Source organism: Peromyscus eremicus, chromosome 6 (genome assembly GCF_949786415.1).
Source record: "Peromyscus eremicus chromosome 6, PerEre_H2_v1, whole genome shotgun sequence".
Classification (NCBI taxonomy): Eukaryota; Metazoa; Chordata; class Mammalia; order Rodentia; family Cricetidae; genus Peromyscus; species Peromyscus eremicus.
The window spans coordinates 93,079,259-93,102,156 of record NC_081421.1 but is presented as its reverse complement, the minus strand read 5'-3'; the positions used below and the strand labels follow the sequence as shown (position 1 = coordinate 93,102,156).

The 22,898-nt window shown below is 45.4% G+C and overlaps 1 protein-coding gene across 1 annotated transcript in view; it reads left to right on the top strand.

Moving 5' to 3' along the window:
* Positions 1-9,667: 9,667 nt before the first annotated feature.
* The window catches only part of Slc44a3 (solute carrier family 44 member 3), a 73,944-nt gene continuing 60,713 nt past the window's right edge, over positions 9,668-22,898 (top strand). The window contains exons 1-5 of the mRNA XM_059264994.1: positions 9,668-9,779; positions 10,179-10,286; positions 14,941-15,083; positions 16,612-16,748; positions 17,601-17,694. Coding sequence (XP_059120977.1) covers positions 9,753-9,779; positions 10,179-10,286; positions 14,941-15,083; positions 16,612-16,748; positions 17,601-17,694 — 509 coding nt within the window. The 5' untranslated portion in view covers positions 9,668-9,752. The remainder of the gene's footprint in view (positions 9,780-10,178; positions 10,287-14,940; positions 15,084-16,611; positions 16,749-17,600; positions 17,695-22,898) is intronic.

Here is a 22,898-nt window from a genome sequence, read left to right as displayed (position 1 = left end):
AGAGAAACCCTGTCTCGAAAAACCAAAAAAAAAAAAAAAAAAAAAAAAAAAGAAATGTGTCCAAAATCATGAAATGAATATGGTTTTTTGTACATTTATTTTATTCTATTTTTAGGGTTTTTTATAGATGCATAATATATTTAGATCATTTCCATTCCACCATCTCCTTGCTCCAATTCCTCCTGTGTACCCACCCAATTCCTTCTCAAGTTCATGATCTCTTGTTCTCACTGTTATTGTTGCATGTGTGTGTGTGTGTGTGTGTGTGTGTGTGTGTGTGAGAGAGAGAGAGAGAGAGAGAGAGAGAGAGAGAGAGAGAGAGAGAGAGAGAGAGAAATACAACCTGATGAGTCCGTTTAGTGATGAGACGGTTGTTGATATGTATGTACATCTGACTCCATTTTCCAGTTATCTATCTCCACCGGGGCATCATGAATTAATGTAATTTTTTACAATAATATTTGTATTAATTCTTTGAGAATTTGGATGTATTGGATGATATCTCCTCTCTCCCCCAGCTCCCCCAGAACCCCTCCTGCTCCCCTAACCACTCGACTTCACATTCTGTCTCTCACTCTGACTCTCTAAACCCGTCGGGTCCAGTCTGTGTTGTCCAAACACTCTTTGGTGTGCGGCCTGTCCTGTAGTGCAGCCAACTTCCAAACTGACCCTTCCTCTCCCCTAAGCTAACAAATGCCAATAGCTCCTCAGCCGGGGTGGACTTCATGCCCACTCACACTATGTATTCATTTATCCATAGTCACATTCCAAAATGATGTGAAGCAGTTTATAAGAATCATAAGCTAACTTATATTTTATGTTTATTTATAGCTTTATATATAACATAAATAATATAGAAATACTTTATATTTCTATTTGTAACTTACAATTTTACACATAAAAGTTATAAGTTAAATTATAAATTAATTGTAAGTTAAACAATTATAATTAGAAAACTTAGGTTAGAATGGGAAAGTAAGAAAAACATCTCCTGAACACTTGGTGTATATCAGCAGTAAGTCTGCCATTTCACTCCCTCAGCAAAGCATTGGGTACTATTATATCAATTTATAGATAAGAAAACTGAGGACCAGAGAGCTAATTAATGGTCTAATTTCATGAAACCAGTAAAGAACAGAGCAGATATTCCATTCTGTAGAGGTGAACTGCTTCCTACTGGTCTATGAGGGGAGAGAGGAAGTTGTGGAGATGCACATTGTTTGTAAGAGAAACGAAACAGTCCCTTCCAGACTTCGCATGCCTCTTCCTCACACTGTCTCCAACATTTGGATCACCTTGGTTGGAAATGTCACGGTTAAAGTGTTTGTGTCGATGGGTGTGCTGTCCCTGTGATCGTCATTTAACATCTGGAGTTGAAGCCAGGGTGCAGTGGGGAACACCTGGGATCTCAGCTGCTTGCCCACTGAGGCAGGGAGATCTCACACTGAGGCCAGCCTGAGCAACCTAGCAAGATCCCATCTCCAAAACAAAGCGAACAGACCTGGGATTGGGCGCTTCAGTGCTTACAGCTTCTACAAGTTCATGTGTCTTTTGTGAAGTGGACAGGTACGTCTATTGCTCATTTTTCTGTCTTCCCCCCAGCTTTTGAAATCATACTTTAGAATAAAGATACAAGAATTTTTGAAATACTTACAGAAAATACAATATCTTACTTAATTTTGAATTCAGATGTATTTATGTCCCTGTAAATTTATGTCCCATAATCATGTGTTTCCTGGGAGGCTTCACGTCCTTGGGAAGCTCGGCCATGATCTTCTAGGAACTTAACAGACATTACTATTTATAGCCATGATGCTTTTCTTTGAATGAGTAATGCTTTGGGGACTCTGATTTGAACTGGAAATGTGTAGTGACTCTCTTTGTTTACAGTTGTTGTCTACAAATTATTTAATTTACTGTTTGCTATTAATTTATTCTATTTATGTCTTTATGTGAAAATTTGCTCTAACAATAATGAATTTCATATCCTTTCACTTTCTAACACATTCTGAATCTTGCATGTGTGATTTACAGTATCTCGAGGCCCCTGAATCGGCTCCCCCGAACTCTACCTTGTCCTCATTATACCTCTGACAGAATTGCTGACCTAATATTCCCTTCAAGTTTGATTATTCACACAACAGGTTGAGCTCAGGGGCTGAGCAAACACTTAGGGTGTCTGAAGCCGTGGGTTCAATCCCCAGCATCAAAACAAGAAGAAAAAACAACGAGGCTTTGCTTAAACACACTTAGAAGCAGTTCAAGATGCTTTTGCCAAGGTTTTTACCTGACAGAATGCCCCATTTGATTTAGTTGGAAGCCGATAAATTAAATTTGAAAGAAGTCACACTTTGACAAGGCTCATCTTTCCGGGCCCGGTGGGGGCTTCTTCTTCCCAGAACTTGTAGAATTTCATTTCTACACATCGGTTCTCTCTTCCGTCACTCCTACCGTGGTTTCACTTTGGATCCCGTTTTCCTAGAGAAAACACTCTCAGACATAACACAGGATGACTTTTATGTAGTGTTGCCGGGAAATCTCGGCTCAGCTCTCGTTAATCAAACAATTAGCAGCAGCTTTACCCAGGAGGCCGAGGGCAGAGTTCACCAACCACTTACTTTATCTGGTAAATAACTACTTAGGATATGAGGCCCGTGTGCTTTGCTTAAAGTTATCTGGCTCCATCTTCTGGGTTAAATTGTTAAGTATTTGGAGGAAGAACTGGGTCAAAGTCCACGGAGCAGGGCTGGGGGACTTCAGTGAGTGAAATCAGGAGCCTGGGGTCAGCGTTCCAGGATGCCTGGCTTCCTTTCCTGTCTCACCTGGGCCCAGCCCGCCTCCGGAGACCGGCTGTCAGGTGCCAGCTAGTGCTGAGTGTGAGGCTAAGGGGGGGACTCCTCCCCAAGACTTCCACCCGGAGCACTCGCTTGGCCTGGCAGAATGCAACCCTTCCTTGCTCTCTGTGATGCTTCTGCATTTGCAGATGATCCGCAGGCTACAGCAGTCCTGGCAGCAAAGGCCGTGTGGAGGCTCCTACAGCCTCCCTAAAGCCAGCCTATGCCAAATGAAGGAAGAGTCTGTCTGTCTATCCGATCAGTCAGTGGGATCATGACCTGCACCCTAGCTCTGCCGTTGTTCACTGCCAGACTTACAGTCCGCTGTCCTCCACCAGTTCAGAGGGGCCCACCAAAGCCTCAGCACAAAGGGCCGTTACAGTATCCAGGAGGAGCTGAAAGTAACGGGGGAAAGCAACTGCCCCCAAAATAGACTACAAATCAGTCATAGAGAAAAGGCGTGAGGTTTCATTCTAACATCTTTGTGTGCAATGCTAAGAGGCAGAGAAACTAGTCTGGTTTTGTGTTGTTTATATTTAGGAGATCTTTCGATATCTTGGTGTGTTTTTAAATTTCTAGCTACAAGCTTTTAAAAACAAATCTACAAATCATCAAAATATGAAGAAAGGGTTAGGGTGGGGAGTCCATTAATTGTCTCAGTTCACAGAAGGGGAGAGAGTGTCCTTATTTAGAAATGGTTCTGAGGAGACAAGAGAGATGGTTGTGTGGTTAAAAGAATTTGTTTCTCATCCAGAGGACCCAAGGTCATTTATCAACACCCACTTGGTGGCTCACAATCATCTGTAATTCCAGTTCCAGAGCATCTGACCCCTTCTTCTGATCCTCAAGGGCACCAGGCATGCACACGGTGCATACACATACATACAGGCAAAATACTTTATATATGAGGTAAAAATAAATACTCAAAAAATGAAATAGCTCAGCCAGGCATGGTTGCGCACACCTTTAATCCCAGCACTCAGGAGGCAGAGGCAGGTGGATCTCTGTCAGTTCGAGGCCAGCCTGGTCTAGAGTGAGTTCCGGAGCTCCACAGAGAAGCCCTGTCTCAAAAAACAAAAACAAAAAACTTTTCTCCAAATGCTGAGGTGCTAGGGACTGGGATGTCTAAGTGTGAATTTCAGGGAGGGACACAATTCAGTTCCTAGACTTCAGTTATCTGGAATGGCTGCTCACCAGCCTGGGACTCTCACTATTCCGCATGGCACAGATGCACTTCCTCCCTGGCAATGGAGGTGGAATCTACTGCAAAAGGAAGCTGTCGGACAGGCTGGGAAGCAGAAAGGACAGGAGAACGCCTCTCTACAGGTTTCTTTTTCCACGACCCAATAGCTAAAATCCACCACTTTACAAGCCCTGCAGGACTGAGCCAACTAATACAACCTCAAGCACAATTTATAGGAAGCTGTTTTAGATCAGAATTTTCACACAGGTAAGTCTGAGTAGCCCTGGAAAATGCCTATTTAATGTCATTCAAGAAGGCTCTGCCCTGAAGCCACAGCATTAAAAATGAAGAACAGGCCGGGCGGTGGTGGTGCACGCCTTTAATCCCAGCACTCGGGAGGCAGAGCCAGGCGGATCTCTGTGAGTTCGAGGCCAGCCTGGGCTACCAAGTGAGTCCCAGGAAAGGCGCAAAGCTACACAGAGAAACCCTGTCTCGAAAAACCAAAAAAAAAAAAAAAAAAAAAAAGAAGAACAGGCCCTTTGGGGTCTGTGTGCCCCCCAAAAAGATTCATATGAACACAGCTTCCCACCAGTGAACAAGCTAATTCACTAAACAGCATAGACACACTTTCCCATTTACTATAAATTAAAGGCGTTTGTTTGATATTAGTTAACCAAATCTTTCAAAAAGTACTCAACCCCAGCAGGAAGCTGATGAACTTGCTTAGGGCCCACTTACACAGTGGATGTAGAATGAGACTGTGGTGATATACCGTGTATCCTAATAAACTTTGCCTGAAGAACAGAGAACAGAACAAGCCACTAGATTAAACATAGAGGCCAGGCAGTGGTGGCACACACCTTTAATCCCAGTATTTGGGAGTCACACGCCTTTAATCCCAGCGCTAGGAAGGAAGTAATTTGGCTGGGCGGAGAAAGGTACATAAGGCGTGAGGAGACATGAACTGAAGCCCCTTCAGCTAAAGGCTTTTCAGCTGGACCCCTTTCAGCTGAGGACTCAGAGACATTCAGTCAGAGGATTCGTGGAGTTGGCGAGGTGAGACGTGGCAGTGGCTTGTTCCTTTTTCTCTCTGATCTTTCAGCATTTACCTCAATATCTGGCTCCAGTTTTTTATTATAAGACCATTTAGATTTCGTGTTACATGAGACTCATCTAAGTTGGCCATTTTAGGGACCAAGAAACAAGCTGATGAAGGCCATGTTAAACACAGCTGGCATGTGCTAGAGTCTGGCTTCAAGGTTGAATTTGCCTAAACTCATATCCTCCTAGACAATGAAGTAAGGCATCCCTTAACTAATCCCAAATAGTGCTGAGTGTCATAATATATTCAATATGCTAGACAACTTAAAGAATTTATAAGAAGTTACATCTATAATAGCTTTTGACAGAGCATACAGCATTGAAGTAAACATCTATATAGTATAAAAGCGACCTCAATTTTTTGAGTTATTAATATTTAATATGTAAATAACAGAAATATAGATAAGAGAAGATATCTAGCTCAGAATCCATTAAAAAAAATCTTACCTTTGTTTTTTTTTAACACAGTCACTGGCTTATAGTGCCATCTGCTGTTAGGAAGTGGTAATTACATTAGCTCTCACTGACAGTTTTTCAAGGCTCTCAGAAGATAGTGGATGCTAGTCTATGAAAAAACTCTTACTCATGCTATGATATAGCTCATGTAAAACATAGATATGGCAAAATAAAAATTTAAAAAATTTAAAAAAAACAACATAGATATGGTCTAAGGAATTATATGGATTATAGAGCTAAAGGAAAATAACATTGTAGAAAAAGCAAAGTAGAGAAATGGTACTGCTGTCGCTGTGGTTAGAATCTACCTAAATCTTCCAGATAATAAGATATTGTGCATAGTCTCTCTCTCTCTCTCTCTCTCTCTCTCTCTCTCTCTCTCTCTCTCTCTCTCTCTCTCTCTCTCTCTCTCTCTCTCTCGTCTGTCTTCGTTTCTAGATTTTTTTTCTTCAAAGACCAGGCATTAATTGATCACCCCTCCCCCACTTTTTTCTCTTTTGCTGATGATTTACTTGCTTTGGGCATTTAGTTTTTCACACAAATACCATGTGTTTTTAAATCACAGGTTTGCAGAGCTGGGGAAAATGGGGAGCCTGACTGACTTTCCATTCTCATTTTACAAGAGTTCCAGAGAGAAGGGAACCCGACTCATGCCCTCCAGCTGGTACCTAGGTTTTCACGTCCACAACAGTTAGTTACTCTTTCTCTGTCTACACCAACATGCGCCTCTACCCCCTTCGCTCAGTTTCCTTTTGGGGCTTCACTTCACAAAGAACAGAAAAATGTTATTGGATCGCAAACTTCAAGATAATTCAGCAAATGTCTCCTCAGACGATCTCCACATAAGAAACTTTAAGTCAGAGCCAATTTGTGGGAGTGGTTAGTGGTTTTCCCGACTCTGCAGTTCTACAGGATTCCTCCAAATGGGCGGGTCAGCTCTGGGATGGAAGAGGAGAATGGGCGCAGGTAAGCTGTGACAGTTAACCTTCCCACCGCGGTCGAGTGGAAAGCACGCCTCTGGGCGTGTCTGGGAGGGTGCTTCCAGAAAGGATTAACTAAGAGGGAGAACCCACTATTAATGTGGACTTCTCCAGCCAAAGGCTGGGGGCTCAGGTGGAACAAAAGGGGAGGAGGAGAAAGCCTTGACTCTTTCTCTTCGCTCTCTGGCCAGCATAGCCAGCTCTTCTGCTCAATAAACCCTCCAGCCATGATGGATTGAAGCCTCTAAAACCATAAGTCCCAATAAATCTTTCCTACGCTAACTTGATGTTTGTGTGGGTGTTTATCACGGCAATAAAAAGCTCACCAAAACATAACCAAATGCAAGAAAGCTTTAGGAAATAAAATGTGTGTTGTTTTTCTAGAAACATCTGCATATATTAAGATTACTGAGATTTATATGAGATATTTGGTAAGAAACAAAAGCAGATGGTATGCTTGGTTTTCAATAGCCATCATGAAATGCAAACGTCATCTCACATTTCAGAGTAAATGAACGGATTCTGCCAGCCATGACATTTATCCAACTGGACAAGGAAAGTACTGGCCTGAAGTCAGCAAAAGCTGACGTTGGACCGGTAGGTCTCAGTCCTGTCCTCTGTGCCGCTTCCCATCTTCACAAACCCTGTTCTTCCTCTCCACCAAGGCCTCTGATTGGAATAGGGTCTGGGAATGGACAATCATAGCTAGTGATGGCATTGTTAGTCATGAGTCCTCTTTCAGGGTCATTTGTATTTTAAGTTTTCCTTCAATGTGGGTTCTTTGTCTGTTTAGGAAATTATAGATGGGGTTAATCAATGGGGAAGACATAGGGAAGGAGGGGTCTCCAAGTGCCTTGGAGATTATTTCTCACACTCTAACACTTTGCATATTTCATAAGAAAGGACGCTGAACCTGTCCTTCAGTAGCACTTTCCAGTGTTAATAATTGCATTAGATGTGCCAAAATTAGATGTGTCTGCCACAGGGTGTTTTCTCTGGTGAGCATCTCCAGATCTAACGCCCCTCAGGACTAGGTCGCGGAAACCACTTTCTCAAGCTTTCTGTTAGAACTCTCAGTATACACTTAGGAAGAAGAAAATAGTTTCTCAAGATTGGTGTGTACCATCAAAAACTTGAGTAAGAGACGTCTAAGAGACAGGTGTAATTACTTGGTGAACGAAAGTAGGAAATATCCTCAGGTCATTCATACATCCGTAGGCCATTCATGTGTATGGGAGGTGATTATAACACAAATACTGCAGCTCCTCCAATCACTGGCTCATCTTCAGCTACGTCCCTCCTACTGCTTATTCCACACTGTTACTATATAGTGCCAATAAGCATTCATTCCAACTGCTATATTCTCCATGCCTAATAGAACTTTCTGCTCTGGTTTCATCATTTTTTTCCAGCTTCATCGTTACTACCATACTCAACTCTGTAAATACAAATATACATATTGTGTGTATTTAAACCTCTCTGTCCATCTGTTCTAGTCCTAATTTGTTTTGGATGCTATGGTTCAACTGTGGTCTTTCTATAATTATACACTGTCTACTTGGGGAGTGCTGGGGGCAGGGGTAGTGAATTCAGGGTCCCCTGGAGTTCCAGCTGCTGGCTCTGAGAAGCATGCATTCAGGAAGATCCTGAGAGTTAGGAGGTTGATTAGCCTAGAAGGAATTCCACCCCCACACACCAGAGAGCCATTAACTGCCATTCATTCCCCTGTACCCACCCCCTGGTTTTTTAATATAATATTTGAATTATTTAGATTTTTATACATACATGCAAAACCCCCAACTCTTCCTCCTAACTACTCCCACAAGGCTCAGGGAACATTCCAGAAGAGGAGTCAAGAAGACTGTAAGAGCCAGGGGTCAGGAAGGACCAGGGCAAAATAATATCTCCTGAAATATGGCAGGACCACTGCACTTAGGAACTCAGAGTGGTTGTGGTTGCCTGCTCCTAACCTGCACAAGAACAAACCAGCCAACTGCCATCTGGACGGCAGAAAGACTCCCTAGCCCCAGTTGAGGAACTATTGACAATTGATGGCTTCTGGGCAGGAGGAAGAGTCAATTTTCTTAAAGAGTGTGGGTGAGCCCCGGTAGGTCGATCAGGCTTCGGTGGATGGCCTCACATCCATTAGCACATGCGCTGTTCGAACTGTACTCGCTCCCCTTTCTATTGCTTCAATCCAGTTTCTACCCCTTGGGGAGAAGCAGTGAGCTAGCAGCCTGAGGGCGTGGAGGGGCGAGCAGGTGAGCAGGAGCGGGGAAAGCGGACCCAGAAAGAGGGTCCTCTGCAGTTGTTTTTTAATTCTTCACCTCAGCAGTGCTTTCGTACCCAAACCTGATTGTTGAAGAGAAAACTGTTGTCACCTGGGACGTACACACCCGGTGTGCTTCAAAGGATGCCCACTGTAAAGTCAGGTGATGATGCACAGGAGGAGAGAAGTGAGCCAGCGCCCCCTCTTCCCCCGCCCCCACCACACACACACCCCGACACACACACATACACACACACACACACACACACACACATACACACACACACACACACAAAGAGATTAAGTCAGTCCTTGGTCTCTAGGGGCTTTGTCCTTGTTGAGTTCCTGAGACTCAAGTTTCTGAAAGGTACTCTGTGGGCGAGAGGATGCAGCCTTGTAGAAATGGTAGCTGGAACGGCAGACACGGAACCCCTTGACAGCGTGTGTCTCCCTGAGCACCACTTCTGTCCCATGCCTCAGTCTCCCTTGGTCGGTCGCTCAAGGACAATAAACAACAGCTTGCAACTTGATGCTTGCACCAGGAAAAACTGGTGAAACTCTCAGGGCAGGATTCTGCACACCGAAAGCGCCAGTTACCTGTGTGTGACACACCCCTGCCAGCTCCCCGCCCTCCCTCGGGAGTGATCCCTGGGGCCTTACTTCCTACTCCAGGCGCCGACAGCCCGCCGCTGGCGCACAGTAGTCAGGTGCACTTCCTGGGAGCCGGGGACTGCGTGGGTGGCACCCCAGCTCCCAGGCCAAAGCCACAGCGGAGAGGGCGGGCCTAGGGGATTAGCGCCCCCGGCCGCTAGGCGGCGCTGCGCCCTGCCCGCCCTGCCTGGGCCACCTGGGCCGGCCGCTGCACCTCTGTCCCGTGTGCACGGCGGCCACCACGGCTGCCAATCCCTGACCTCGCTACCGAGTGTACCATGCAGTGCCTGGGCGCCGAGTACTTGGTAAGGGCGACAACCTGGGCCCTGAGGGAAGCGGCCTCTGCGGGCACCTGCACAGGCAGGACGCTTCCGCCTCCCATGTCCCTTGGCGATCAAGCCATCTGCTCCGCGACACCGCTCCTTTAAGGACACCTGGCCCGGAGTGTGTTGGGCCCAGGTCAGGAAGACGCAAGGGACTAGGGGGAGGAGGGTGCTCTTACCTCCAGTAAGAACTAGGCACCCAGAGGACTTCACATCCACCCTGCAGAGACAGGTCTCCCCCAGGAGAAAGAGTCGGGTGACAAAGTTGAGTTACTTTAAGCAGCCTTTGGATAGGTTTGGGTTCGGTTGATTTCACCTGTTTTCTCTTTCTTTTCTCAACTCTCCATTTTTATTTATTTATTTATTTATTTTTCCTGGAAGGTTTCTGAAGAGAGAACACCCAGACAGAGAGAGTGGCGACCCCAGATTTATAGGAAATGCACAGATACGGCGTGGCTAGCTCTGTTCTTTCTCTTTTGGACTGGTTTGGTAAGTACGGCCGCTTGGCAGGCACAAGGCCCCCGCTGTGTGTGTCCAGACACAAATGTGTCTTAAATGTGAATTGTTTAAAGTTTATGCTGCAAGGACATTGGCCCAGAATGAGCCTGAGTTAGGAAATTCTTCTTCTGGGATTTCACAATCTCCTCAGCTCCCTGAGGAGGCTGAGTTCTTGCAGTAGACCGAGATTTGTCGGGTCCCCGTTAGGAAATGGAGAATCCGTTTGTGTCTTTCCTTTCGTAAGGGTGAGGTGAATTCCTTTGCTATCCAAGCTCTCAGAGTGGAAGTCCTCTTACAGCCACCCCTCAGTCAAATACTCCTCAACAAAAGCCTAGAGATTGCTTTTTAACTGGGTGCATACAGAGACACATGTACACATGTCTAGAGATTGCTTTTTAACTGGGTGCATACAGAGACACACGTACACATGTCTAGAGATTGCTTTTTAACTGGGTGCATACAGAGACACATGTACACATGTGCACCTCCTTGGCCTACTGTGTTTAGCAACTTGCTGCAAACCCTCTCCTTACATACTTGATTGGTGGTATACATGATTGGTGGTAGACCCCATCAGACCCTGTTGAGTCAATCCTGAGAGTCTCTTGGAGCTGAATCTTGATTCTTAGTCCTAGAGCCTCAGTCACCCTTTTCAAAGGCTGTGCTAAGGAAGTCACCCATGCCAGTTGGGGCATGCTATGTGCTGCATAGTAAATGGTTAACTCACAGTGCCCTATATCTACCTAGTAGTAATTACCTTCATTGAAAAGACTTTATTTGAACTCACCCTAAAATACCACACTTGTTCTACCCAAGTAAAGAAGGCATGTATTCAGTTTTTAATTTTCCAACTGGTTTTACGTAGATAGACTTGGTTAGAAACACAGGGGAAGGCTGGGCCTGGAGGTGTTTGCTGCTGCTGCTCTAGCTGAGGCCCTTGGACCTCTCCTCAAGGAGCCCAAAGAAGTCTGTGTACCTACTAAGTCTTATACCTCCCCTATCCACGGTCTGTTCTCCTCCACTTGTGCTGCTCTGTAAATGTAGGGAGCAGCTGTCCCTCCTGAGGACTCCACAACTTTGACCTTGGGCTGTTAATGTCATTTAATGGTCCTCCCCGGCCCTCCACCACTCAAACTCCCAGGCGGGCAGCTGCCTAGGGAGAAGATCATAGATGGCCCTTCATGGCCTGAAGAATTATGAGCTGGCTGAGACATTGCATGCAGTGAGCTGGAAACTGCAGAAAAAGCACACTTTGTTTGTAGGATAAATCTAAAGGTTTCCATATGCCCAGATTCTCTTTACTACATCTAGTCGTAAGAGTTCTCTCTTAGCTGACTAGCTTCTTTCCTCTTCTGCAAAATCTTTAGCTACAGATACCTATCCGAAGCAGAACAAACTCTGTGTATGTGTGTGTGTGTGTGTGTGTGTGTGTGTGTGTGTGTGTGTGTGTGTGTGTGTGTTCATTCACTGTTCCACTGCTGGGTCCTGTCATCACATCATAGACCAACTGACCAAGTGTAGGGCAAGATTGTTATTGATGTTGCTGCCCTCAGCCAGGGCTTGACAAAGCAGCTCAGTTGAGAATACCAGACTTGTAAGCAGGCCTGGTCCCCTGCAAACAGAAAGAGCACCAGCCTGTGCTGATGCTTGTCTTAAATACACGAACAGAAAGCAAGCCTGAAGCTCTGAGTGATCCCTGCCTCTCCTTACCCTCCACTGTCCTCTCCCACATCACCCTTTCCTAGTTATCTTTCCAGACTCCCATTCCCCAGACCCAGCTTGGAACGACTTCATTTGAAGTCATGGCACACTAACATACACACTTCCTAGACTGCTGATCCTGGAGTCTGGGCTCTGAGGCCCGGAGCTCACCAGCCTTACCTTAACAAAAGAAAACCAGGCCACAGGAGCTGGAGAAGGGAAGTGCGTTCATTTACAGTTTGGGGCAGAACTAGAGGCCAAAAAGTTGTTAGTTTTTCTCCATCTTTTCTGTTGGAGTCTTACAAATGAGGAAAACAAAGCCAGGAAATATTCCTGTTCCGATTGAGCTGTGTGAATAGATATCAGTACTGTTTGCTACCTCTTCCTGATACATGTGGAATCCCTCCTCCCGTGAGAGGGAGTGCCTGGGACCCCCTAGGAAAAGTTTAGTTCCCTGAGGTCCGTTTTTCAAGGGCCCTGTTACACTGCTCACCACCTTACCTCACGTGGAATTAAAATTGTAGTGATGGTTCACAGTGGTATGAGGGGAACCCAAGAAAACCCAAATCCCTCTCCTCCCCGTGAACTTCCCAAGAGAGGCATCGCACAGGAAGTCGGGGCGCAGAGAAACTATCGTGTTATTAGATAAGTCTCTGGTAAGGTAGGCAAAAGCAGACACACACAAGTGCAGATGACATCAGGACTCCCATCCTAAGCCAGGACAGAAGACGGACATGCCAAGGCCATTTAGGCACACAGAATCACCCTTTAGTGCCCTGCCTTGAAGAGAAGAAAGGATGACCTTGACTATTAGCAAAGGTGACCGATATATCCTAAAACTCTCAGTAGCTAAACTGAGGAGGAACTTGGGAAGGGACAAGGGTCTCCTCCCTCACACGGTCTGCAGTTGAGAAGTCCTGTTCCTTTGGGGGCTGTGTCTTCCCCTAAGCCTCTTTGTCCAATGCCAGCCCAGGGCAGTGCCATCAATAATAATGATCCTGGGGAGTGAATTTCAAGGGTTGGCACTAGGTTTGTTCGTCTTTGTGTCCTCTAGTAAAGTCTGTAGTATCCACTGAGCACTCCAATATTTCATACTCTTGTTTTGTCTTTTTGAGACAGGGTCTCCTGTAGCCCGGGGCTGGCCTTGAACCCATTTTGTCACCAAGGCTGGTCTTGAATTCCCCCTGATCCTCCACCCTCTGCCTCCTGAGAGGTGGGGTTTCAGGTGTACACCACCTGCTCAGCTTATTACTTTTATTTCAAAACTGACAATGAATGCAGAGAGCCTCCGAAGTTCACTGACTTTAAGGCAGGGTGTCTTTGGAGTATGGTATGGCCACCCCTGTTAGTGGATAGTATCCTGCAGCCTCTGTCCCTGAACAAGCTTGCTAGCACCACATTCTTTTAGATGGCCTTCTGTGTGTAGTAGATCAGGAGACTTACCCTCATCCCAGGTTTGTGTTATGAGAAGACATCTCGGCAGTGGACAGACAGGTGTGTACGAGTCTGTGGGTTGGACTGAAGTTTCAAATGTTTCACATTCACTATAAAAGTGGATTTATAAAATAACAATAACAATGACAAAAAAAATAACAAAAAACACCGGTTGACAGCAAGATGCCCTTGCCAAACAATTCTGAAATCGTTTTTTTTTTCCTCATAAGTTCTCTATTTTGTGAATTTTAAGCAAGTAACCCAAATACTCCTTCAGACTTGTGCGTTGATACGTATCGACTGTGTAGCCTTGATAGAGTTCCCTGTAAGTCGTATGAAAAGCACGTTTTTAAGGAAAGATGGGACACCTGATAGCTCAGACAGTAAGTGTTGGCATTGCAGGCAAGAGGACCTGAATTTGATCGGAGGAGGAGACAGATGAAGACAGACAAATGGTTGGGGCTCACTGGCTAGCCAGCCTAACCTACTTGGTGAGTTTCAAAGCCAGCAGAGACTGTGTCTCAAAAAACCAATGTGGATGCTGCCTGCAGAGCAACAGCCAAAGTTGTCCTCTGACCTCCACGTATGCATACGTGCACACATGTGCACCCACACGTGCACACACACCCACCCCCACACATACACACACAGGAAAATATTATGTGCACTTGATGCACTTAGATAACCCAGACGTGCTGAAAGGATGAAATGAAATTATCCCAGTCAAGTTTGGCTGAAAAATCACAAAGTGACGGCCTCTTGAAGAAGAGAAAGAGGAGGAGAGAGCAGAGCAGAGTCTGAGAGCTTTAGGACCCGCCCTCCTGCTCATCTGCTACACCAGCTTCACAAAGCTGGACCTTACCTGGGTGGGTGGAATTGCTGAGGGAGGGAAGGGCTGTGGAGCTGTAGAGCATCCTTGTTCTTTTTTTTTGTTTGTTTGTTTTTGTTTGTTTGTTTTTGTTTGATCAAGAAAGTTTTTATTCATCTTTGGCTACATAGAGAGTTCAAGGCCATTCTGGGATACAAGAAACCCTGTATTCCAGAGGGGGAGGGGAAGGAGGGAATGATTGGTAAATACAACCTACTTAGTCTGTGCAATGTGTTTTGTTTTTCTTTCTTTCTTTCTTTCTTTCTTTCTTTCTTTCTTTCTTTCTTCTTCTTCTTTTTTATTTATTTATTTTTCTATTATCAGCTTGATACAGTATAAATTATTATCCTAATAGTGAAATGTTTCATTGAGGCTTGCCCAGTAATTGAGTAAAACCAAAACTTATTATAAGCCACAGTCATCCTAGGGTCTGCCCTGCTATATAGCCTCCCTGGTTCTGTGGGCTGCAGTCTGATTGTTCTTTGCTTTATATCTAGAATCCACTTATGAGTGAGTACATACCATGTTTGTCCTTCCGGGGCATCCTTGCTCTTGTGTTTCACACCTTCATCTTCGGGGATGTGGGGGGCCGTGGTTTTCTCCCTGGCCAGGCAGTCATCACATGCCCCTGGGTTTTGCCAGGTGTTCATCATGGGCTATTCGGTGGTGGCTGGAGCAGTGGGAAGACTCCTCTTCGGCTATGACAGCTTCGGCAATGTGTGTGGCAAGAGGAACTCCCCAGTGGAAGGGGCCCCCCTCTCAGGGCAGGACATGACTCTCAAAAAGTAAGTCTTGTGACTTAGGTCTCCAATCTACAGAGGGGCTGGGGCTGTATTTCAAAACCTTGCCTTTATTTAAGAGCGTGGCAACCTTTCCTGTCTGAAAAGGAGGCTGCGCATGCCGGTCAGGGAGCAGGCAGCTGTAGAATCAGCCAGTCCCAGGTTCACAGTCAGCCTCCACTATTTCTCAGCTCGGTGACCTGGGGGCAGAGTCCTTAGCCTCTCTGAGGCCAGTTTTTGTCTTTTTATTTATTATTTTTGTTGTTGTTGTTTTGTTTTTTTGGTTTTTTTGTTGTTTTGTTTTTTGTTTTTTCGAGACAGGGTTTCTCTGTGTAGCTTTGCTCCTTTCCTGGAAATCTCTCTGTAGCCCAGGCTGACCTTGAACTCACAGAGATCCTCCTACCTCTGCCTCGTGAGTGCTGGGATTAAAGGCGTGCGCCACCACCGCCCGGCAGTTTTCGTCTTTTTAAACTGGTAATTATACCTATCTTTCCAGGGTGTTTTAACGCTCCCCTGAGACTCAGCATGAACTAAAGCTTAGCAGATGTTCAGTGTTCCCATGACAAGGTCTCAGAATCAGACAGGTAGTGTGCATTCTGCATTCTGCTTGGGGTGCGGAAGGGAGTGAATTGGCGGTTTCCTGGGCTGGGGGTGGGGGTGGGCGGTGATGAGGAGCTTGTCTATTGGAACTGTTTCCACAGGCTGGTGATGGGGTCGGTTGCACAGATCCGTCTGGGCACTTTAGTGCCCTGAACTGTGTGCTGGAAATGATTAAGGAGGCAAACTGGATGTATATTTTAACAGAATTTTAAATTTCTAAACAAAATAAAGTCCTGTGTGTGTCGTTCACCCCGGGAAATATGTCCCACGGTTTCCTCGCACAACCGTCCTTCCTCCCATCCCCAGTGGAGGGGGAGAGGCTTCTAGACCCCTTTGCCAGGTGCTCCCCTCACAGTCAGCCCCCCAGGGCTCTTCCCCTGCCTTCCTGTGGCTTTGGCAGCCTGTATCAGCCTTGGGTTGGGGGTCGGGGGCGAGTTGCCCCTGACAGCACGTGACCCACTGATGGCGACAGCCTACTTTGGGGCTGAGTAGCTGCAGGCTACTTATGCTGGCTCTTATGCTGCCTTAAATCCCCAACTTCAGCCCCTCCTTCCCACTTGTCACCTCCCTGAGCTCCACTGTCCTCTGAAATAGAGTTGAACACTTTAGAGCAGTCTCCATTACGTCTGAAGCACATCATAAACAGTTTGATCGACCCTTCTCTTCCTCCGTGACTTCTCGGGTAACTCCTGCTAGATCCCCTCACTTCTCAGATGCAGACCCTAGAAAAGGAGAGGCTTGTTCCCGTTTGAGTACGGTTCCCAAGATACCTCCAGTCGGTGTGATAAATGTTCGGTTATTCGGATGCATTTGGCTACAAAAGTTTGTCTTCGTCATTCCCCCTTGTGATGGTACACGATACATTTCCAGAGCCCACAGTTAAACCAATGAGTCTCGGTGGCCTGAGACGGGCCTTTGTTTCCTCCTTCTATAGACATGTGTTCTTTATGAATGCCTGCGGTCTGGACGTCGAGGGTAGGTGGCTTGGTCCTGCGGCCCTCTGTGTATCCAGCTGTCCTGAGAAGCAGCTGGACACCCTGGAAGAGGTCCAGCTCTTTGCCAACACCAATGGTAAGTGTTAAGGACCTGCTCTTCCCCCAGATCACCTGGTGTAGCAACCTGTAGGGTCCCAGACAGATAGTGTAACTTACTTACCCTGACGCTACTTCCTCTGAAAAGGTAGGACGTATGCCCCTTTGCAGGCGTCTCTTAGTGGAGAGGACCAGGAGTATTTTCTCAGGAACCTGTTCAGTGTCATTGAGGCTTTCTGCACTTATTTGAACCCCCTGGGTGTGGCCCCTGCTCACAGCAGTTAACAGTCTGCCTCAGAGGCTAAGAAGGGGACAGCAAACACAAGGCCCCAGGTTCCCGTTCAAATCACCCACGTGGAGGTTTTTTAATGTTGTCAGAATCCTTGAGTACTTTCACTGACAGAAAAAGTCAGAAGTTGTACTAAAACCACTTGGTCCAGGCAGTTCAGACGCACTTTAATTTAAAAAGGAAAGCAAAAAAAAAAAAAAAAAAAAAAAAAGCAAAGAAAAAAATGAAGCCACTTGATGGTAAATTTTATCTGTCTGAGAAAATGGAGTGTGAGATCTTAAAAAATATTTTCAAAGCTGGGTGAAAAATCTCAAGCTCCTACAATAAATCATCTTCAAATAACCTTCAAATCATTTTAATGCCAATCCTATGATTTATGGTGTCAAATTTGGGGGTTTGGAAAGAAAGAGAACCCAAGTCATCCTCAGATGACACACCTGTTCTTTCCATGTGCAGGCCACCTGTTTTCCAAGTCTGGGTAATACATCCTAATTCCTTCCTGATTTGGGAAAACGGCCGTGGCTTCTTTACTGGCTCCCCAAGGAAGATGGCTGCAACACATTTAAGAAACAATAGCCTAGTGTATGTGTGTTCTGCTTTCAGGGTCTTTCCTGTGTGTCTATAGTTTGAATTCCTTCAACTATACTCAGAGTCCAAATGCAGGTACACTGTGTCCCAGGCTCCCCGTTCCTCCAAGGTAAGAGCTTATGTACAAAAGGCATTTGGTGCTTGATGCTGTCTGTTCCTCCACTGTACACTGTGAAAAATAAAAGGGAGATTCAGAGTGTCGCTCACAATCAGGGGCAGAGAGGGACTGTTTAATACATATAATAGCCAATGGCTAGATACGGAGGAAAGCAGGAAACAGTAAGAGTACACGTAGTCTTCAAACATCAGTGCTGGGCTGGCGAGGTGGCCCACTTCAAGGTACTTGCCACAAAGCCTGGTGCCCTGAGTTTCATGCCCAGGACCCACATGATGTGAGGAGAGAACCCACTCCTGAAGATCATCCCCCAGCTTCTATCTGTATACCATAGTGCACATGCACACACATACACACAATAAAATATGATAATTCTTTAGAGACAGTGAAAACAAATATATACACTGTTACCAAATGAATGGTTTTTATGAAGTGGCTAACGTGCATTTTTCCTTCCCCAGTTCTTTGTTATCATTAAGGAGAAATCATCAACATTCACTTTTTCACTACAACCAACATTGTTAGTTTTTATTGTTCAAGACTATGCCATAAGAAATAGCCCTGGGGGTCTGGAAAGATGTCTCAGAGGTTAAGAGCACTTGTTCTTCTTGCAGAGGACCTGGATTCATATGGTGTCTCATAACCATCTGTAACTCCAGTCCCAGGAGACCCAACATACACACACACACCTCTGACCTGGACCAGCACCAAGCACACATGTGGTGCACATACATACATCAAGGCAAAACACCCACAAAATAATGCTTTAAAAAATTCAGTGTAGGGGCTGGAGTGATGCCTCAGTGGTTAAGCGCACTGGCTGCTCTTCCAGAGGACCCAGGTTCAATTCCCGGCACCTGCATGGCAGCTCACAACTGTCTGTAACTCCAGTTCCAGGAGATCCGACACCCTAATACAGACATAAATGCAGGCAAAACACCAATGCAAATGAAATAAAAGTAAATAAAAAATTCATGTATTCAGATTAAATGTATTAGAATTTTACAGAGTTGTACATTAAGGCTTAAAAAGCTGATTATATTTTTTTAAAAGCAAGAACGAGGCCTGGAAGGGGAAGGTCAAGCGGGCTCCACGCTTGTCTTTGAGTGAACCCAGCACAGGTCCTTCTGAACACCCTGGGTGAGCTCCTCTCAGGGTCCTCCTCACCCTGGCCTGCGGCAGGCAGCTTCTAAGTCCTTACCGGGTGGCGGCGAGGCGGTGCTGGCATCAGCGGCCCACATTTGCCCCTTGGAAAAGGCCAAGGCCATGGCAGGGCGCTCTGGCGTGCTAAAGAAAGCTTGTTGAGTTTGTATTGCCATTCCTTTGGAAAATATATATTTACAATGAATAAGTACTCCTAAAAAAAAAATCCCTGAGGAACAATAATTTAAGTAAAACAAGACATTGTCTTGAGCAACCCATACAGTGTTGATGAAACTTCTGCTTGGGACCCACAAAATATGTAGGTGTAAAATAGAAGTGTCACAAAAAGACCTCCTCTTATTATATAGCAGTCATGTGATGGTTCCTATTCCAGTGAAGTTTTTAAAAAATACATATTTGCACGGATGGCTAGTCAACATTCCAGCATGCGTGTGCAAGTGAGCATGGGGAGGCCAGAGAACACCCTCTGAGATTACACTGAGAAACACCATCGATCTCTTAGAGACAGAGTCCTGTTGGCTTGGAGCTCACCAGTTAGGCACTGTCTCTGTCTCTCCCGTGCTGGGATTACAAGAGTGTGCCAACACAACATCATTTTTGCACAAATTCCAGGGAACCCAGCCCTCTTACTTACAAGGCAAGCTCTTTCCTGTAAACTAAGCCATCTCCACTTCCCCACCCCCAGCCCTGAGAATGAAATTTTTTAAGGTTTCCATTTAAACAGAGTCCAATCAACTGTCCTCTTTCTGTAACTGGGATGACGGCCATGATTCCATGGGAAATTTATATGGTGCTGCTGAAAAACAGTACATTTGTGGGGCTCTCCCTCCTGGTCCGTTCCTTTTCTAAGCCTCTGACATGTACTAGCCCACTGGGGCCTCACAGAGTATCGGTGCTGTAGGCATCATTTTATAGACAAGAAAATTGATCAGAAAAAGGCTGAGCCCATACGATGAACATGTAGAAAAACAGGCATTCAACCAAGCAGCAGTGTCTATATTGGGTTCCCTAACCCAGTGTATGCAATCAAGGCTAGATCAGACAACCTGGTAAATGGACTCCTTAGGCTCACAGCAAGCTAGAAGGGGAAAAATATCTCATGAGCACATGACCTGGAGCCACCACCTCTTCTACCTCTGAAGCCAGCCCCAACCTTTTCACCCTGCAGCTCAGACCTTGCCAATGCTAACTTTCCAAGTGCAGACAGAAGTATTGATTGACTAGCCTTCTTTGGACAAAGCAAGGGAGACAAAAATAGGCTTGAGGGCACCATTTCCTTTTCCTACACAAGCAAGCGTTTGTTTAAGATGGACATTATCATATTTATCGTGGAAGAGCCTGTGCCAAGCCTTAAAAGCTACAAAACATGAGAAGTGTGGCCATAGAGCCAAAGAACATTTTCTAAATACCTCTTTTGACTACATCAATTGTTTCCTCTGCTTGTGGCGATCGCGTAAGGTATAACCCACCCTTTAGAGCAGTGGCTGAATTTCAAGAAGGCATGGGCACCTGTGCATGGGCTTTGATGAGCAATGAAAAAGTACTAGGAAAGATAATGCGCAAAACTATCTTTTTTCCTTTGGTGCTTAGCACAGTACTTCATTTTGAGTCTCCTATGCATTTGAAATCTAAAAGGCTTGGGATTCTCCGCCACACTCTCACCTCCCACTCAATTTCTAGTTCTGGCCTCCTGCTTGACACTGTGTTGTTTGCTTGGGTGAAATCCACATACAGATGTCCATACATCTTTCTGGGCGGCCCTCCAGACTCCTTTCTGCAAGTTGGAGTGGTTTTGCTAGTGGCGATGAAATGCAGACATGTGGAAGAAACCTCAGGCTGTGGACTAACGCACCTCTGGCCCAGTTAGTGACGGGCATTTTCAGTGGACTGCAAGGCCGCCTGTCTCATCTGGAAAGTTAGTATTGGCAAGGTCTGCACTTGAAGGTGAAAGGCTGGGGCTGGCTTCCGAGGCAGAGGAGGAGGCGGTGCCTCCAGGACACGTGATATGGCATGTTTTCCCTTCCTAGCTCGGTGTGAGCCTAAGGAGGCCACTCGTTAGAGATCCAAACTTTACGTGTTTCTCTGTGTCCCTTTCAGGGTAAGATGAGTTATTCTTGTTGTCCTTTATCAGCACAGGATTAGTGAATCACACACACACACACACACACACACACACTCACACACACACTCACGTTAGCAAAGCCACATGCATAAAATTACAAATAATGTTTAGATCAAAGGAATAAAAGAGCATTAAGTCTGTGTTTGCTCTTAGCTTTTAGAAACCCTGATGAAACTTCAGACTACATTTGCTTTGAAAACACTTGCAATTTATTGGTGTTGTAAAACCATTTAGTGTCAGAAAAGCAAAAGAAATTAGAGGTTTGGAAATCGGAAATCGGGAGCTAATTGCTGCTCTGCAGAGGGTATGATTATAGACCTGGGAAGGCAGGATAAGTGCCTGGGAAGTCCCCGTGTGCAATAAAAGAACTCATGTAGGTGGCGTGGGATCAGCTAGTATTCTGAAATCTGCACATCCATGGGTTTATTTAAAAAAAAAAATACTTATTTACTACAGCAGGAACAAAGATCCCGTACAAAGACACCAAAATGCCTAGAAATCAGTTTAACAAGAACTGTGTGAGAACCAGGGGAGGAAAACACAGTGCATTTTAGGTACAATGGAAAAACAAAAACAAATGCAAAAATGCCCTGTGTTAATCATACGGTCCAGCATGAAAAGACTTTATTCCTCTCTATTGGTCTATTAATTTATCATTATGGCAATGGACAGATCAACAGGATTAAATCCAAATATGGGAATTTATTGCGTGATAAAACTGGCATTGTCAATTAATGGGGAAATGTGAATTATTTGATAAATGGTTATTAGGCCAACCAGGGAGACAGCCAATGGATGGTTTTCATATAGAAAATGAAACCAGAAGGTATTAGAAGCTTACAAGGATTCTTTCACATCCTGAAAGTGGGGAAGGCTTCTAACTCCTACTGAAATTCACTAAGACAAGGCCTCAGAAGGCTGAGACAGGGGAATTGCCATGAATCTGTGATCAGCACAAAACAGATAAAAATGTGATTTGAAAAAAATCCAAGAAATCTAGTTAATACTATACTTGATGAGCAGTTCATACTTTATAGCTAAGATTAGAAACAAGCAATGTAGCACGAATCCTAATTGATCCTAATAATAAAAACCCGGAGCCAGATATCGGGGTAAATGCTCAAGGATCAGTAAAGGAGCCAGCAACCAGAGAGATTTCTTACCTCTATCAAATCCTCAGGCCTAAAGGGAGAGATCCTGTCTCCACCTCCCTAGTGCTGGGGATTAAACGTGTGAGCCTCCACCACCACCTGGCTCTGTTTCTCTTTAAATTAGATTCAATCTCACATAGCCCAGACTGGCCTTGAACTCCTGATCTTCCCAAATTCTAGGACTAAAGGTGTGTGCCACCACAGGCTGACCTCTAATGGCTAGCTCTGCCCTCTGATCTTCAGGCAAGCTTTGTTTGTTAGAGGATAAACAAAATAGCACTACAGAGCAAGGTAGCCGGTAGGTGGTGGCACACGCCTTTAATCCCAGCACTCGGGAGGCAGAGGCAGGCAGATCTTTGTGAGTTTCAAGGCCAGCTTGGTCTAGAGTGAGTTCCATGATAGCCAGAGCTGTTACACAGAGAAATCCTGTCTCAAGAGAGAGAGAGAGAGAGAGAGAGAGAGAGAGAGAGAGAGAGAGAGAGAGAGAGAGAGAGAGAGACTAGGTGACGGTCTATTCCAAACACTTCAATTCTGAAATGGACGGTCTAGGGATGATCATGGGTAAGGAAAAGAAAAAGGAGGGAAGAAGAAAGACCAAGTTCGTGTAAAGATGAGTAACAGTGGTCTAGAACTATCCAAAGGACCTACAAAATATTAAGCAACTTGAGCAAAGAAGCTAGACACAGGTCAGTTATCTTTCTGAGCTGGGCATAATGGCGCAAGCCTCTAATCCCAGCACTTGGGGCAGAGGCAGGTGGATA